Below are 15,077 nucleotides of genomic sequence, written 5' to 3' on the forward strand. Positions count from 1 at the left end.
TCAGTGGGAGGGGCTGCACTTAATTCCAGTGGCCCTGGGTTCAAATCCCACCATGATCCAGCCACGAGTGTGTCCTTACAGGGGGCTGAATTCCACTCTCGGGTGGAAGGGAGAAGTGAAAGTGGGAATCCCAGCCCAGGGGGTCTCTGAGTGGGGCTGGGAGCTCTTGGCCTGGGGGGATGGGATCTGTTGCTGGGGGCAGGAATGAATTATTCCTGTGCGTGGGGAGGGAGAAGGTGTCAGGCCCTGCCTCTGAGGCTCTCTCTGCTGCCTTGAGCAGGAGTGAGAGAAAGTGGGGGCTGGGGGCTCCCGTCCATGCTTGGGGCCTGCCCGCTCCAGCTGATAGCCGCGTTGCCGACCCCTCTAGGCCTGACACTGAAAACCCTGGAGATAAAGCCTGGGGTCGGGGCCAGAAGGCATTTCCTGGCTGCCTCTGGGAAGGGGCCTGCAGCGGCATGGGTGTCACAAGTGTGTCGGCGCTCAGCCCTGCCTGGCCCACGGCGCCGCGTGTGAGCCTCACCGATGACCTGCTCCGAGACGTGTGGGGTCGCCGTGCCAGAGCCAGGCCCAGCCGAGTCCTGGCAGGCAGGGCCCCGCCCGTGGTGGCCTTCGCCGTGACCTCAGCACGAAGGGAAGTGTCTATTGTGAGTCAGGAAACACCAGCTCGTCCCTTCGTCCTGATCCCAGCCCCTGGGCCGGCTTCTGGCTCATTGTTTCCAGCCTCACATCCTATCCCACGCGCCCTGGCCCCCTCCGGCTCTGACCGGGCTGGGCTGCTGGGGAAGTTAGACCTCTGGGGCTGGGACGGGCTGAGCCCACCGTGCCGTCTGGATGGGGCTGCGTTGGCGCGGGCGGGCGCACTCTCCGGCCGGCCCGGGGCTCTGAGCCAAGAAGGGGACGGGGGCTCAGCCTCTCTGGCCAGCCCAACACCGCGCCTGCGGCCATGAAGCCCAGGCACAAAGTGGAGATGCTGCTGAGGGTGCTGGGGAGGCGAGAGAGCACCCGGGTGCCAGGTTCCAGCAGGGTAGGTGTGACCCCCCCCTTACCCCCACCCCCCCAACTCAGCTGACAGCCCCACCAGTCCAGGGAAGGTGGGGGTGGCATGGGGTGGAGAAAGAAGGATCAGCTCCTCTGCAGTGGGGGTGGGGGGTGTCAGTAACATAGGGCTCACTTGGGGGTCAAGCCCCTCTCATAGGGTCTAGGGGGGTTAGACATGGAGCTCACTTGGGGGTCAAGCCCCTATCATAGGGTCTAGGGGGGTTAGACATGGGGCTCACTTGGGGTCAAGCCCCTCTCATAGGGTCTAGGGGGGTTAGACATGGGGCTCACTTGGGGTCAAGCCCCTCTCATAGGGTCTAGGGGGGTTAGACATGGGGCTCACTTGGGGGTCAAGCCCCTCTCATAGGATCAGGGGGGATTAGACATGGGGTGCAGGTGTGGGGGGGTCTAGGTCTAGCCCCATGGGGGGCACCTGTGGGTCCGACCCTCCATTGGTAACCAGGGTAACATGGAGATGGGGTGGGAGGGCGCTAAGGGAGGCGCTGTCCCCAGCCCGTGCAGCGGGAAGGAAGTTGAGGGTGGGGGCCACAGGCAGGTCCCGGGGCCATCCGAAGGTCCGCGTCCGGCTGACTCATAAATAGTTTCTAGGAGGGCCCGGCCTTGTGACGGGGCTGTCAGGGCGCCAGGGCTGTGCTAATCGGCGGGACCCTGGAGCACGGCCCAGCCGGAGCCGTTCCAGGCTCGGAGCAGCAGGAGGAGAGGCTGGAATGTGGGGCCCCTGCTTCCCCGGGCACAGCACGGCCCGGAGGTTCCAGCTAGGCCCCGGGGCCAGAGCGCGGCCCTTCAGTAAAGAGTGCGGCGAGCCCCTGAGCCCTAACGGGCGGTGATGAGCAGAGGTGGGGGTGTGTGTACAGCAGGGACGCTGGGCCGAAAGGGTTAACCAGGCAGGGCCCGGCACTGGCACTGGCTGGCACTGGGAGGGAAGGGTTAACCAGGCAGGGCCCGGCACAGGCACTGGGAGGGAAGGGTTAACCGGCACTGGCACTGGATGGCACTGGGAGGGAAGGGTTAACCGACACTGGCACTGGATGGCACTGGGAGGGAAGGGTTAACCGGCACTGGCACTGGCTGGCACTGGGAGGGAAGGGTTAACCGGCACTGGCACTGGCTGGCACTGGGAGGGAAGGGTTAACCGGCACTGGCTGGCACTGGGAGGGAAGGGTTAACCGGCACTGGATGGCACTGGGAGGGAAGGGTTAACCGGCACTGGCACTGGCTGGCACTGGGAGGGAAGGGTTAACCGACACTGGCACTGGATGGCACTGGGAGGGAAGGGTTAACCGGCACTGGCACTGGCTGGCACTGGGAGGGAAGGGTTAACTGGCACTGGCACTGGCTGGCACTGGGAGGGAAGGGTTAACCTGCACTGGCACTGGGAGGGAAGGGTTAACCGACACTGGCACTGGCTGGCACTGGGAGGGAAGGGTTAACCGGCACTGGCACTGGCTGGCACTGGGAGGGAAGGGTTAACCGGCACTGGCACTGGCTGGCACTGGGAGGGAAGGGTTAACCGGCACTGGCACTGGCTGGCACTGGGAGGGAAGGGTTAACCGGCACTGGCACTGGCTGGCACTGGGAGGGAAGGGTTAACCGACACTGGCACTGGATGGCACTGGGAGGGAAGGGTTAACCGGTACTGGCACTGGGAGGGAAGGGTTAACCGGCACTGGCACTGGCTGGCACTGGGAGGGAAGGGTTAACCGACACTGGCACTGGCTGGCACTGGGAGGGAAGGGTTAACCGGCACTGGCACTGGCTGGCACTGGGAGGGAAGGGTTAACCGGCACTGGATGGCACTGGGAGGGACGGTTTCTCCTGGCCCATCCAGTGGCCTGTAGAGCTCCAAGTTCCCGTGCTGACCCCTCCAAGCCAAGCCTGGCAAAGGCGAGTGGTCAGGGTGCTTGGGAGGAGCTTGGCAGCTGCCACCGACCCTTTGGCTGCTTCTCCGATCCCGTCCGCGTGCTGGCGGGTCTAAAGCTGGGGTCTGGGGGCTGCTCCCCAGGCCCGGCCCTGCCCATCTTTGGCCGATGCACAGAGCACAGGACACCGGCCTCCGCTCTGCCACCTTGCTGGGCGATGCCCACGGCTCTCCCACGTCCGCCCCGCCTGCCTCTCGGGGACTATTTGGGGGCTGATCTGGAGCCAGTGTGCCCCCTCCTGGAGCTGCATTTTCTGACAAGCTTCACTGGGGGAACCTCAAGCCTCTTTCTCTCGCTGGCCGTCCCCATCCAGCCGGCCCCTGCGTGAAACGAGTTTGCTGGGTCTCAGCCCAGATCCTAGCCAGGGGGTGTTGCCAGGCTGCACAGCGGGCTGAGCCCATAGCCAGGGTCCGTGCCAGGTTTGCCCCCTTTCCTCCCCCCACGGCGCTGCGCTCGCTTCACTGCTGTGCTTACCCATGCCAGCTGGATTCCAGCGCGCTTGGGCCATACTAGCCTCAGGCACTGCTTTTGCTGTGCAGACAGACCCACCGTTTATACCCTCCCAGCCTGGGCGCTTCGGGATTATAAACACTCTCACGGGCGGTTCTGGCACCAGCGTGGGCGGCTGCGATCGGGCGACGGTGGCGCGGGCACCGGGGGATGGGAATTACAGAGACATTCTCGGGCTGGCCGGGGGCCGTGGCTGAGGCTTGGTGCACACAGAGGGTTTTACCAACCTGGTAATTTTCGTGGAATTGGTTTCCAAACGAGAAGCGAGATCCCCGGATTCCGGGCAAGATGTTCCCAGGTTCCCTCCCTCCTGGGGACTTGACCCCACATGGGAACCAGGAAGTGAAACTGACTATGCTGCGGGGAGGGGAGTGAAACTGACCAGCGTGGTTTTGGGATCCCATGCAAAGGGATTGACTGGGAGGGAGGTCTCTTTGGACCGTTCAGTTCTGGCCTGATCCGTGGCCCAGGGTAAGAGAGACTAGTTCTCACATTGATCGTTTGACAGGGCCTATTTTAAGGCCGGGCACCCTCCCTACCCGCTCCCTGCCAGCCATTCTCTGAGCACGGGGCGTGTTTCCTGAGCAGGGAACACGGAGCTCAGCTTTAGGGGAACCTCCCATCCCGTGTATATCTAGACTGAACTGCAAGGGCCGGTGTGTCTGCTGTGGCCTGGTGTGGGTGTCCGTGGGCATTGGCACACGCTCTTAAGGGGTGCAACAGGGCATCCCCTGCCCGTCTACTGGACACCAGGAGCAACCGGAGAGGGGCAGCAGGGCAGAGACTGTCTATGGGGCACCAGGAGCAGCCGTTCTCTGCCAGCTCCCTGGAGGGGGGTGAATCTCTAGAGGGAGGGGGGAACACACACTCCCGCCCAAGGGTCATAGCATGGCTCCTTTGCCCTTGATCCACCCTTAGGGTGGCACTAACAGGGGCGCTACACCGGAGGAGGTGCTGGGCACACCTGGCTGCTGATTTCTTGTCACCCCCGCCGAGGGCAAGGCGAGGGGGGTAGAGCAGGGATGGGCCAGGGAGGGATGCCAGCTTGGGCAAGGGAGGGTGTCTCTCATGTTATAGGGAACCCTCCTCCCTCACCGCTCTGCCAGCTGCCTGGCCTCCCTCAGGCCGACGGGGAAGTCAGCACTGCGTGGGCCCAGGCTGAGGGGGCCTGAATCTCCCCTTTCCCGAGTTGAATGGGGGCTGGACCTGGGTCCTGACCCCTCCCTCTGCATTTCTCCTCGTCCTTCCTCCCTCTAGCCTAGCTCACAACATCCCCTCCCAAACCACGGTGAACGGGCCCCGGGCACTGAACTCTGCCTGCAAGTGGGTGCCCTGCTGAGGGCCAGCCTGGGGCATGTGGATGGGATGGGGTATGCCCAAGCCTTGGGTGATGCCTAGAGGCCTGCTGGCCCGGGGACGAGGGCCCAGCCGCGGGTATGACCCAGAGATGCTGGTACGCTGCCCGAGGCGCGGGCACTCAGCAGGCAGCATCGTGACCCGAGCCAGTGAGTAAACATGTTGTTCTCCCGCCCGGTTCCTGGCCTCGGCTGGGAGCGGGGAAGGGCTTGGGGGGGGGGCCTGGCTGTGTCGCAGCTCCCCACGGGCAACGATTGCAAAAGGCAGCCAGAGCCGAGCCAGATCCCTGCTGTCTTTCACCGTCGGCCTGGGCAGAGAGCAGCCCGCCCCGAAGGGAAAGGACGCAGGGTGGGAGTGCCCTCTGCCTGCCCCCACGCCAGCACGTCTTGAACAGGATGCCGGTAAGCGGTGCCGGCACGCTGTGGGTCAGCCTGGCTGGGCGGCACCACCCACGGCCTACGCTGCCAGGGGTCGGGCCTGGAGGCTGGTGGGGCTTGAGGATGCGGGGGTGGGGGGGGAGGGAGTGGTGCATGGGTGGGGGCTGCACCATGTGCAGGCCGGCAGGTGTTTCTGATCCTGCCCTGCCCAGCGCCCGGAGCCGTGCAAAGACGCTGCCATTCTCCTACGCCCGGCTGATGGCACGAGGAACGGGGGACGGGATACTCCAGCCAAGCGACCGCTCTACTCGGGTGTCCGTCGGCCCAAGCTAGAGCCGAGCCGGCTGCACAACCGTGGTGCCCATCTAGCGCGGGGTCTGGTTTTGTACCGTGCCCATCGCTGGCGTAGCTGAGCCCCTCCGAGCACCTGTCTGGAGCCAGAGGCTCGGCTGGGCGCTCTCTGTTGGACACGTGCCCGTGGGTGACTGCGGCGGGTCCTGTGCCAGGCATGCAGTTCAGAGTGAGGAGGGGGCATATTAGCACTGCAGGGTTTACCCCCCACCACTTCCCCCCGCCCCCCAGTTCTTGCTGGGCCTTGTCTGCCTTCTCCACATCTCGCTGGGCCCACCCTCGATCCTGCCCTTGAAGAAAGAGCCTTGTTTTCGCAGAACACGCCGGGCAACAAAGCGGGCGATTCATGGCTATTTATAGCGCGGGCGGCCATGCCCGAGCCGGCGTGAATGGCCCATTCAGCAGGGTTTATACAGGCGCAGTCACCCCTTCCCTTCCCTTCCTCCCCAGGGACGAACTACATGTCCCAGGAGCCTCCTGCCCTGCTGGGGGGCCGGGGGGGGGGAGTGGAGGATGCCTGGCTGATTTCAGGCATCATTAACCAGATGGAGGGAACCCTGGCTGGAACCAGTTTGGTGCCACTCCTGCCAGCCTGGATCGGGTGGGTTGGCTACCAGGGTGCAGGAGGGGGGGTAGTTGGCGCCAGTGTCCGCTGGATGGTGTGAGAGAAGAGAAAAAAGGGGGGGGCTTTGGGGGCACCCCTGTGTCTGTCCTGAACTGGTGACCACCCCCGGAGTGGGGTTAAAGGTGGGGTGAGGGTCTCAGCCCCGCCCCATCACCTTCATACGCAAAACCCAAAGGGGAACGTGGCCAGACCATGCAATGGGGCAGGGAGGGTGGTTTGAGCATTGGCCTGCTAAACCCAGGGTTGTGAGTTCAATCCTTGAGGGGGCCATTTAGGGATCTAGGGCAAAAATCTGTCTGGGGATTGGTCCTGCTTTGAGTAGGGGGTTGGACTAGATACCTCCTGAGATCCCTTCCAACCCTGATAGTCTATGACAGGGCTCTCGAAGCAGCAATAAACAGCCCCTACCCTTAGGGGGCAGCACTGGGGCACTGGCAGGGCTGTTCTCTCAGTGGGGCAGGGGCTGTCCCAGTTTTGAGGGCTTTCAGGGCTAACCCCAACAAGGCCTGTTAACTCAGCCCGCCTTCTAAACCCACCCACCCACCCCCCCGCTGCAAAGGCAGGGGCATCGCTGCTGTTACCGCAGCAAGCCTTGAGAACAGTGCCCTGTCGTGTACGTACACAAAACAAAGCCGTCCTGCCCCGAAAAGCTCATGGGCCAAACAGACCAAGGGTCGGAGGGGAAACCGAGGCACAGAGTGAGTAAGTGACTTGCTCAAGACCACTGGTAGAGCTGGGGGTAGAACCCAGGGGTCCTGGCTCCCAGTCTAGCACTAGCAGGGAGCATTCCTACCCCCGGTGGTGGGCTCAGGCCAGTGGAATTTGGCCCTGTGTAACTGAGGCCTCCCCAGCAGAGGACCGGTGCGTGGGGGCAGGGACGGAGACTCTGCGGGGAATCCATGGCATTTCAGACCAACCCCACACACAAACACACAAACACACACACATACCCCAGCCGCACGGCTGGAATCCAGCCCCTCGAGAGGCTGCGTTTCCGGCCGGCCAGCTGTTGCGTTTCTGGCTAATTGGTGCTGCGCTGTGGGGCTGGGAAGCCAGGAGGGGGATGGGGGTCAGCGTGGGGGAGGCGGCTGGGAAAGGCCCCCTGCAGCTGGCAGGACACATTCCTGACACAGCCATTGGCCCTAACTGGCGCTCGGAGGGGCTGGGAGAGTGAACTTGGCAGTAGTGCCCTGGGGCGTAGGGCCTGCTGTGCCCGGGGACTGGGGCATGGAGTGGGCTGTAGAGACCGAGCGCCCCCTGCAGGTCGGTGTCCAGTGCCCTGTCGCTCTCTCCTTTAAGGCACCTCCAGAGAGGCAGCATGGTCTAGTGGCTGAAGCACGGACCTAGCACTCAGGAGACCTGGTGTCTCTCCCTGGGCCCGCCACTGCCCTGCTGGGTGACCTACACACTGCTCTCCCCACGCTTTAGTGACCCCGGTACCAATTCTGCCCTGTGTTTGCCTCCGTAGCCGGAGAAGGTGCCCGAGCCGCACAGCTTCAAGGAGAAGGCCTTTAAGAAGAAGAAGAGAGCGTGTGTGGTGTGTAAGGAATCCATCGAGGCGCTGGGCCTCGTCTGCCAAGGTACCAGCCCCCACCGCCCTTGCCCTCCTCAAGCCCGGGGTGGGGGCGGGCGGTCCGAAGGATCCCAGCCTGGCAACCCACAGCCTCAGCAGCACAGGTCCCAGGGCACTAGCACCAGGACTCGCACTTCCAGCCCCGGGGCTCACCAGGAGCCAAGCCCTAGTGCACTAGCACCAGGACTCGCACTCCCAGCCCTGGGCTCACCAGGAGCCAGGCCCCCGTGCACTAGCACCAGGACTCGCACTTCCAGCCCCGGGGCTCACCAAGAGCCAAGCCCTAGTGCACTAGCACCAGGAGTCACACTCCCAGCCCAGGGCACACCAAGAGCCAGGCCCCCGTGCATTAGCACCAGGAGTCACACTCCCAGCCTGGGGCACACCAAGAGCCAAGCCCTAGTGCACTAGCACCAGGAGTCACACTCCCAGCCCCCGGGCTCACCAGGAGCCAGGCCCTAGTGCACTAGCACCAGGAGTCACACTCCCAGCCTGGGGCACACCAAGAGCCAGGCCCCAGTGCACTAGCACCAGGAGTCACACTCCCAGCCTGGGGCACACCAGGAGCCAAGCCCTAGTGCACTAGCACCAGGAGTCACAGTCCCAGCCCAGGGCACACCAGGAGCCAAGCCCTAGTGCACTAGCACCAGGAGTCACAGTCCCAGCCCTGGGGCTCACCAGGAGCCAAACCCTAGTGCACTAGGAACAGGACTCACACTCCCAGCCCGGGGCTCACCAGGAGCCAAGCCCTAGTGCACTAGCACCAGGAGTCACACTCCCAGCCTGGGGCACACCAAGAGCCAGGCCCTAGTGCACTAGCACCAGGAGTCACACTCCCAGCCCGGGGCTCACCAGGAGCCAAGCCCTAGTGCACTAGCACCAGGACTCACACTCCCAGCCCCGGGGCACACCAGGAGCCAAGCCCTAGTGCACTAGCACCAGGAGTCACACTCCCAGCCCGGGGCACACCAAGAGCCAAGCCCTAGTGCACTAGCACCAGGACTCACACTCCCAGCCCCGAGCTCACCAGGAGCCAGGCCCTAGTGCACTAGCACCAGGACTCACTCTCCCAGCCCCCAGGCTCACCAGGAGCCAGGCCCCCGTGCACTAGCACCAGGACTCACACTCCCAGCCCCCGTGCACACTAGAAGCCAGGCCGCAGCACACGAGCACCGGTATTCACATGCCCAGCCCCGGGGCTCACCAGGAGCCAGGCCCCAGTGCACTAGCCCTGGGCTGTGCAGGGATCTCCCCTTCACACCCCCTTTTCTCTCCCCTACAGCCTGCAAGATCGCCAGCCACAAGAAATGCGAAGCGAAGGTAGGAGAAGGCGCGATGCTGAATTGGGGGGAGGGGGGAGATGGCTGGAGCTCAGCCTTTGGGACCATGTCCCTTCCTGGCCACATGTGATGGGCAAACCCAGCTGATGGGCACCCAATGCGGCAGGCAGGGGTGTCTGTCCATAGAGGGTGACCCCAGTTCCACCCTGCATGGCCCTGCAGCGGGCACATGGCTTGGAGCGCTCCCGTCCCTCCAGCTCCCAGGCTGTGCTTGGGGAGGGTGGCCATGCCCATCGCCAGCTCTCAGGAATGGGCAGGGTTGCTCGCCCCCATGGGGCAGAAGGAGGATGGGGACCTGCCCCCCAGAGGGCAGGAAGAGGCTCCTGGCGGCAGGGAATGGGGGAGCTCGGCCGGGGAAGGGAGCCACTGTGGGTGGCAGCTTCAGCACTGCAGGAACTGGTCACTGCGGCCTTGCGGCGCCAGGGGTTGGGTGAGGGAGGGATGAAATTCAGCCTCAGTGACCCAGGCTCCTGCCCTGTTTGCTGGGAGATCCAGGCCCTTATCTCTGCCTGGGCCAGCAAAGGGCAAGATAAGAGCCGAAGGGAGCACGTCTGAAGAGCAGCAGGAACACGGGGCCGTGGGAAATGTCCTGAGCCAAGGGAGGGCAGAGTGCGGGGCCGGCAGCGTGGCCGAGCAAACATTCCCCGGGGCTCTGGCATGAGATGTGGAGTCCTTTCCTCTCAGAGAGCTGGACTGCGGCTGCTAATGCCAGAGCGGGTTTCCGGGGGCTTTGTGTGAGCTATGCTGGGAGAACTCAGATTTACTGGGGTTCTGGCAGGGCACTGCTGTGAGGAAGCTGACAATGCTGGGGTCCTGGCAGGGCACTGCTGCGAGGAAGCTCAAAGCGCTGGGGTACTGGCAGGGCACTGCTGTAGGGAAGCTCGCAGCTCTGGGGTCCCAGCAGGGCACTGCTTTAGGGAAGCTCACAATGCTGGGGTCCCAGCAGGGCACTGCTGTAGGGAAGCTCACAGCTCTGGGGTCCCAGCAGGGCACTGCTTTAGGGAAGCTCACAGCTCTGGGATCCCACCAGGGCACTGCTGTGGGGAAGCTCACAATGCTGGGATCCCAGCAGGGCACTGCTGTGAGGAAGCTCACAACCCTGGAACACTGCTCCAGGCTTTCCTCTCGTCCCCTCCTACCACACCTGGCTTGAGACCCAGTGCCAGGGACAGTTCCGCATGGCCCGGCACTCGGCTTTGAGCCCTCTCTGCCGGATGCAGGGGGCCCCCGTGCTGAGCCCCACAGCTATCTGCAGCCCTCGGAGCCGGCTCACCGTGCCGGAGCCCCCGAAGGTGGCGTCTCTGGCCCTTTAAGCCTTGGTTGTGTAATTATGGTTGCGCGGAGCTGGGAGTTTTTCTTGGCCCTGGGCCAGCGTCTGCAGCTGGAAGCTGCTGGTTCTCCTCCGGGATTTTCCGGGGCTCTTTGCTCCGTCCGTCCGTCCAAGGGGCGGAGGGCTGCGCCGGAGTCAGAGGAGGGGAAGGAGAAGGGAGAAGTGGCTGAGCGAGGGAGGAGAGGATAGAGGGAGCGGAGAAGATCCTGCACTGGAGGGGGCATTGGGGGCCTCCCCATGCGGGGAAGAGCTGGATGGAAAAGCCCGGCATCCTAAAGACCAGCTCCACCCTGCCCTGCTGACCCCCAGGTAAAACTCAGCTGTGGACAGCCAGGGGGAGCTGCGGGCGAGGCGGGGACAGGACAGGACGCCCCTCTGATCGGTCCTCTCCGCCCCCTCCACCAGGGGGCAGCCTAGGGCAGAGGAGGACCTGATTGCTAAGAGGACTTCATCTCGCCAGTCCCTTTGCCCAAGGAGTGTCTGTCAGGGGCGTTTATCAGCTGGCAGGAGGTGCCAGGGGGGGTCCGGAGCCTGCTACTGGGAAGGGTGGGCAGGGCTGGGCACCGTGCCCCAGCAAGTTATCTCCGTTCAGTGCTCTCCGGATGCCTGGGTCCCTTAGAGGTGATGTTACGCTGAGATGACACCTTGCGAGGGGGGGGGGGGGGGGTTATAGACTGAGGCATCATCTAGTGTTTAGAGGACTGGTAGCAGGACTCCTCTGTTCCTTGCCCTGAGAGGGAGTGGGGTCTAGTGGTTAGATGAAGGGGGCTGGGGGCCAGGACTCCTGAGTTCTATCCCAAACTCTGGGAGGGAGTGTGCTCTAATGGTTGGAGAAAGCAGGGGGGAATAGGGAGCCAGGACTCCTGGCTTCTGTCACTCACTCTACTATCAACACAGAGTGACTGTGGGCAAGTATTTGCGCCCATTCTGTGCCTCAGTTTCCCCACCTACAAGCTGACTTTCGGGGAGTGGGGGGTGAAGTGTGGTGGTTGGTAGAAGCACCAGGCTCTTCAAACACCTGTTCGTAGGAAGCGGCCCCAAGCGGGGCTGGGGGAGCAGCCAGGGGGACCCCTTTCCACATGGCCCTTGCTTCTCTCCCAGAGTTTCTGGTTACGGTGCTTTTCCCACCTCCCAGCCCCCTCTCCATCCCGCAGGCCGAGCCAGATGTTTTCCCAGGCCGAAGCTGAGCGGCAGAGCGGGGGCAGGAAGTTTGCACTGAGGATGATTTGTGCGACACACTTTGCTCTGGACAGCAAATGTTGTTCAGACAGAAACTGCAGGAGGGGAGGGGAGGGGAGAGGAGAGGAGAGGAGAGGAGTTAACAGGCCGGGGGGTGAGGGAGAGGATTGCAGAAGGGATGCAAGGTGGCTAGCAGGAGCCGTGGAGGAGATGGCTTTTGTGCCAAGGTGGGATGGGCACCAATTGCCTAGGCAGGAGGAGGAAGAAGGAGAGAGAGGAAAGGAGATCGAATGTGTGAGGGGCTCCTGGGGTGGGATGGTGATAGGGTGACCAGATGTCCCGATTTTATAGGGACAGTCCCCATTTTTGGGTCTTTTTCTTACATAGGCTCCTATTACCCTCCACCCCCGTCCCGATTTTTCACACTTGCTGTCTGGTCACCCTAGATGGGGAATGCAGGCCGGGGGGGTGGAGGGGGTGTCGGATCAGTGAGGGATTTGGGGGGCAGTGAGGAGTACAGGCCGGGGGATGTCAGATCAGTGTGCGGTTCAGAGGGTCGGATCAGTGAGGGATTTGGGGGGCAGTGGGGAGCACAGAGTGGAGGGGTCAGATCAATGTGTGGCTTGGGGGGATGGGGAGCGCAGGCCGGGGGTGGGGGGGGTCTGTGCGGAACTCAGAGGGAGGGGGAGTGTAGGCCAGGAGGGGGGGCTCGAGGGGAGCTCAGTCCAGAGCAAGGGTGGCCAACCTGTCTTCAGGCATTAATATGCGGCTCCTTGTATAGGCACCGACTGCAGGGCTGGAGCGACAGGTGCCAACTTTCCAATGTGCCGGGGGTGGGGGAACTCACTGCTCAACCCCTGGCTCTGCCACAGGCCCTGCCCCCACTCTACCCCTTCCTGCCCCCCCCCCCGAGACTGCCCTGCCCGCCCCTCGCTCCTCCCCGAGCCTCCTGCACCCCACGAAACAGCTGATGGGAAGGGAAGGGGAAGGAGGAGGAGGTGCTGATCCGTGAGGCTGCTGGTGGGTGGGAGGCGCTGGGAGCGGCGTGGGGGAGCTGATGGGGGGCTGCTGACGTATTACTGTGTCTCTTTGGCAATGTCCATTGGTAAATTCTGGCTCCTTCTTGGGCTCAGGTTGGCCACTCCTGGCCCAGAGGGTCAGCTCAGCGAGGGGCTCGGGCAGGGCGAGGCAGACGGCCTGGGGACGGCAGGCTGCTCTGGGGGGCTGGAGGGGTTTCAAAGCCTGGAGGCTGTGTGGGGCCAGGAGTGGATGAGAAGAGCTGTTGGAAGGGGAGGAGAGGGGGCGGGGGGACGTGGTCTCATTTCTTCTTATGCAAGGGGCAACCCATAGTCTTTCTCCTGCCTGTTCCTGCCTAAGTGCCCCACCCCCATGGCTCCGGGGGGAGCGTATAGGCCCAGCCGGGGGCGGGGGATGTACCTGGTCACTCAGCCCCACAGCTGCATGGGGAGGGCGGGCCGCGGGGTGGCACTCAGTTCAATCCCTCAGCTGGCTCGTTAAAAGGCCCATCTAATTTTACGACCATGGTTAACAGAGATTTATGGCCCCTGGCTGATTCAGTCTCATTCTCCAGGGCGCGGGGCGGTCAGGAAGGAGTCCCCTCTGTACAACGCGCCAGGCGTTTTATGGGGCTTGGGGGGAGCAGTGACACATCTGGTGTTGGCCACGGGACGTCGCCCCAGGGAGACCCTGGCTTGGCAGAACCCACCTGCCTAATTCTACCTTCCCTGCCTGGCGGGACCTCTGCGTGCCTTGTAATTAGGGGCTTGTTGGTACTCGGTGCTGGCATGCGGGGCTGTGGCGCTGCCAAGGCTGGGATGCCTGGGGCTCTGCCCGGCCCCGGTCCCACTAGCTAGCGCCCAGCCAGCCGTGGCTTGTCCTCTCCCTGCGCCGGGGCCGGCTCCTCTGTCGGCTGATGTGCACCCAGCTGGCATGGGGAGCGAGAGGAGGGGTCTGGGGGTCTGGCTGCAAACCCGGGGGGGGGACGGGGACGGCGGGGGAATTCATCCTGTAGCCATGCCCTGTCTCCCAGAGGGTGAGGGGCAGAGGTGTGGGGATGGAGCGCGGTTGGGGGTCCCTTTAGGTTCTTACAGTGCGTCCCTTCTGCTGCAAAGTCGTCCCGGATCTGGTTCTTGGCCTGCGATCCCCATCCCACCTCTCCCCCCAAACCCCTCATTGATCCAACATGCCCCCCCAGCCCGTGTCCCCATCCCACCCCCTCTGATCCCTTCTGTGATCCAACCCGCCCCCCACCCGCCCGCATGCCCCATCCCACCTCCCCCCAATCCCCTCTGTAATCCAACATTGCATCCCTGGCCTGCGCTCTCCACGCCACCTCCCCCCGAGTCCCTCACTGATCCGACCCCCTTGGCTTGTCTCCCCGCCCCCTCCTCCGCCAGTTCCCAACCCAGCCCTAAGCCCAGGCACCAAACGGAGTTGCTGGGGCGCTCGCGGTTGTTGGGTGAGCTCTGACAGGGAGCCCCGTGTCTGGCCAGCTCCCAGGACGGTGCCCAGGGTGTCAAGGTGGCTTGGACAGAGATGTGCAGGAGGCAGGGAAGGCGGGGAGGGGGGACAGATTGCCAGGCCCTGCTCCCTAAGCCAGGCCTGCTAGTGCCCCACAGCCCTTGGGTACACAGCCCCGGCCCTGGCTGTAAGGACCATGTGAGCGTGATAAAGATCTCCAGCACTTCCCGTTTCCTGGCTGCCAGGAGATAAATAAACTCTCCTGGATACTCGAAGGGCTCGGAGCATGGAGCTGTGCCAAGGGGGAGCCGGGCAGGAGGGAGTGGGTGAAGGGCAGAGAGGCATGGGCATGCAGGAGCTGACTCCGGCGGGGGCAGGCTGGCACTGGGGGGGGGCAGTGGACGGGAGGGCGGAGCGGACACTCAAGCACGGGGCTAGGGAACACGGAGGCCACAAGCCCAGGACCCGGCCACTGCCCCCGGCTTAGCGTGGAGGTTAGATGTACCCATAGCAGGACACGCAGATCTTCTGTAGCAGCTCCTTGCCCCACATGGGGCTGGGGGTGGGTGGGGGGATTGTACTCCCCTTAATACCAGCTCTGCCCCCCCATCGACCCAGCGAGCTCAGCTCGTCCTTTAGTCAAAGCCACCAAGGCATTATGGGAAAGGCAACCTTGGCACAGCCAGGTGCCCCCCTGAGGTGGGGGTGTGGGACAGGGGAGGGCTCACCGGCCCCCTCCGACTCTGTTTCCTTCTCTCTGGCTGGAGCCAGGGCGGAGGGGGAGGGGTGGGGCCGGGGGCAGGTGAGGTAGGGGCCGGGCTGAATGGGCTCACTGTGCGCCCCGAGCCCGGGGTGGGGCGCAACCTGTTTATGTTTCTCTATATATAGCCTCCCCCCACTCCCCCACCCCCGGCCATTCCGGCCTCGCCGCCGCCCAGGCCCTGCCATGAATCGCGGCCTCTGTGTGTGCCCAAGCT

The 15,077-nt window shown here is 63.8% G+C and overlaps 1 protein-coding gene across 6 annotated transcripts in view; it reads left to right on the forward strand.

Moving 5' to 3' along the window:
* The window catches only part of TNS2 (tensin 2), a 49,668-nt gene that overhangs the window by 13,084 nt on the left and 21,507 nt on the right, over positions 1-15,077 (forward strand). For 3 of the 6 annotated variants that reach the window (XM_054012774.1, XM_054012776.1, XM_054012778.1), the window contains exons 2-3: positions 7,666-7,777; positions 9,053-9,090. In XM_054012774.1, the coding sequence (XP_053868749.1) occupies positions 7,666-7,777; positions 9,053-9,090 (150 nt within the window). Of the gene's footprint in view, positions 1-899; positions 1,025-5,098; positions 5,246-7,665; positions 7,778-9,052; positions 9,091-10,734; positions 10,750-15,077 lie in introns of those variants that run through there. The other 3 variants (XM_054012775.1, XM_054012777.1, XM_054012779.1) reach the window with 3 other exon arrangements.

Source organism: Malaclemys terrapin, chromosome 23 (assembly GCF_027887155.1).
Source record: "Malaclemys terrapin pileata isolate rMalTer1 chromosome 23, rMalTer1.hap1, whole genome shotgun sequence".
Classification (NCBI taxonomy): Eukaryota; Metazoa; Chordata; order Testudines; family Emydidae; genus Malaclemys; species Malaclemys terrapin.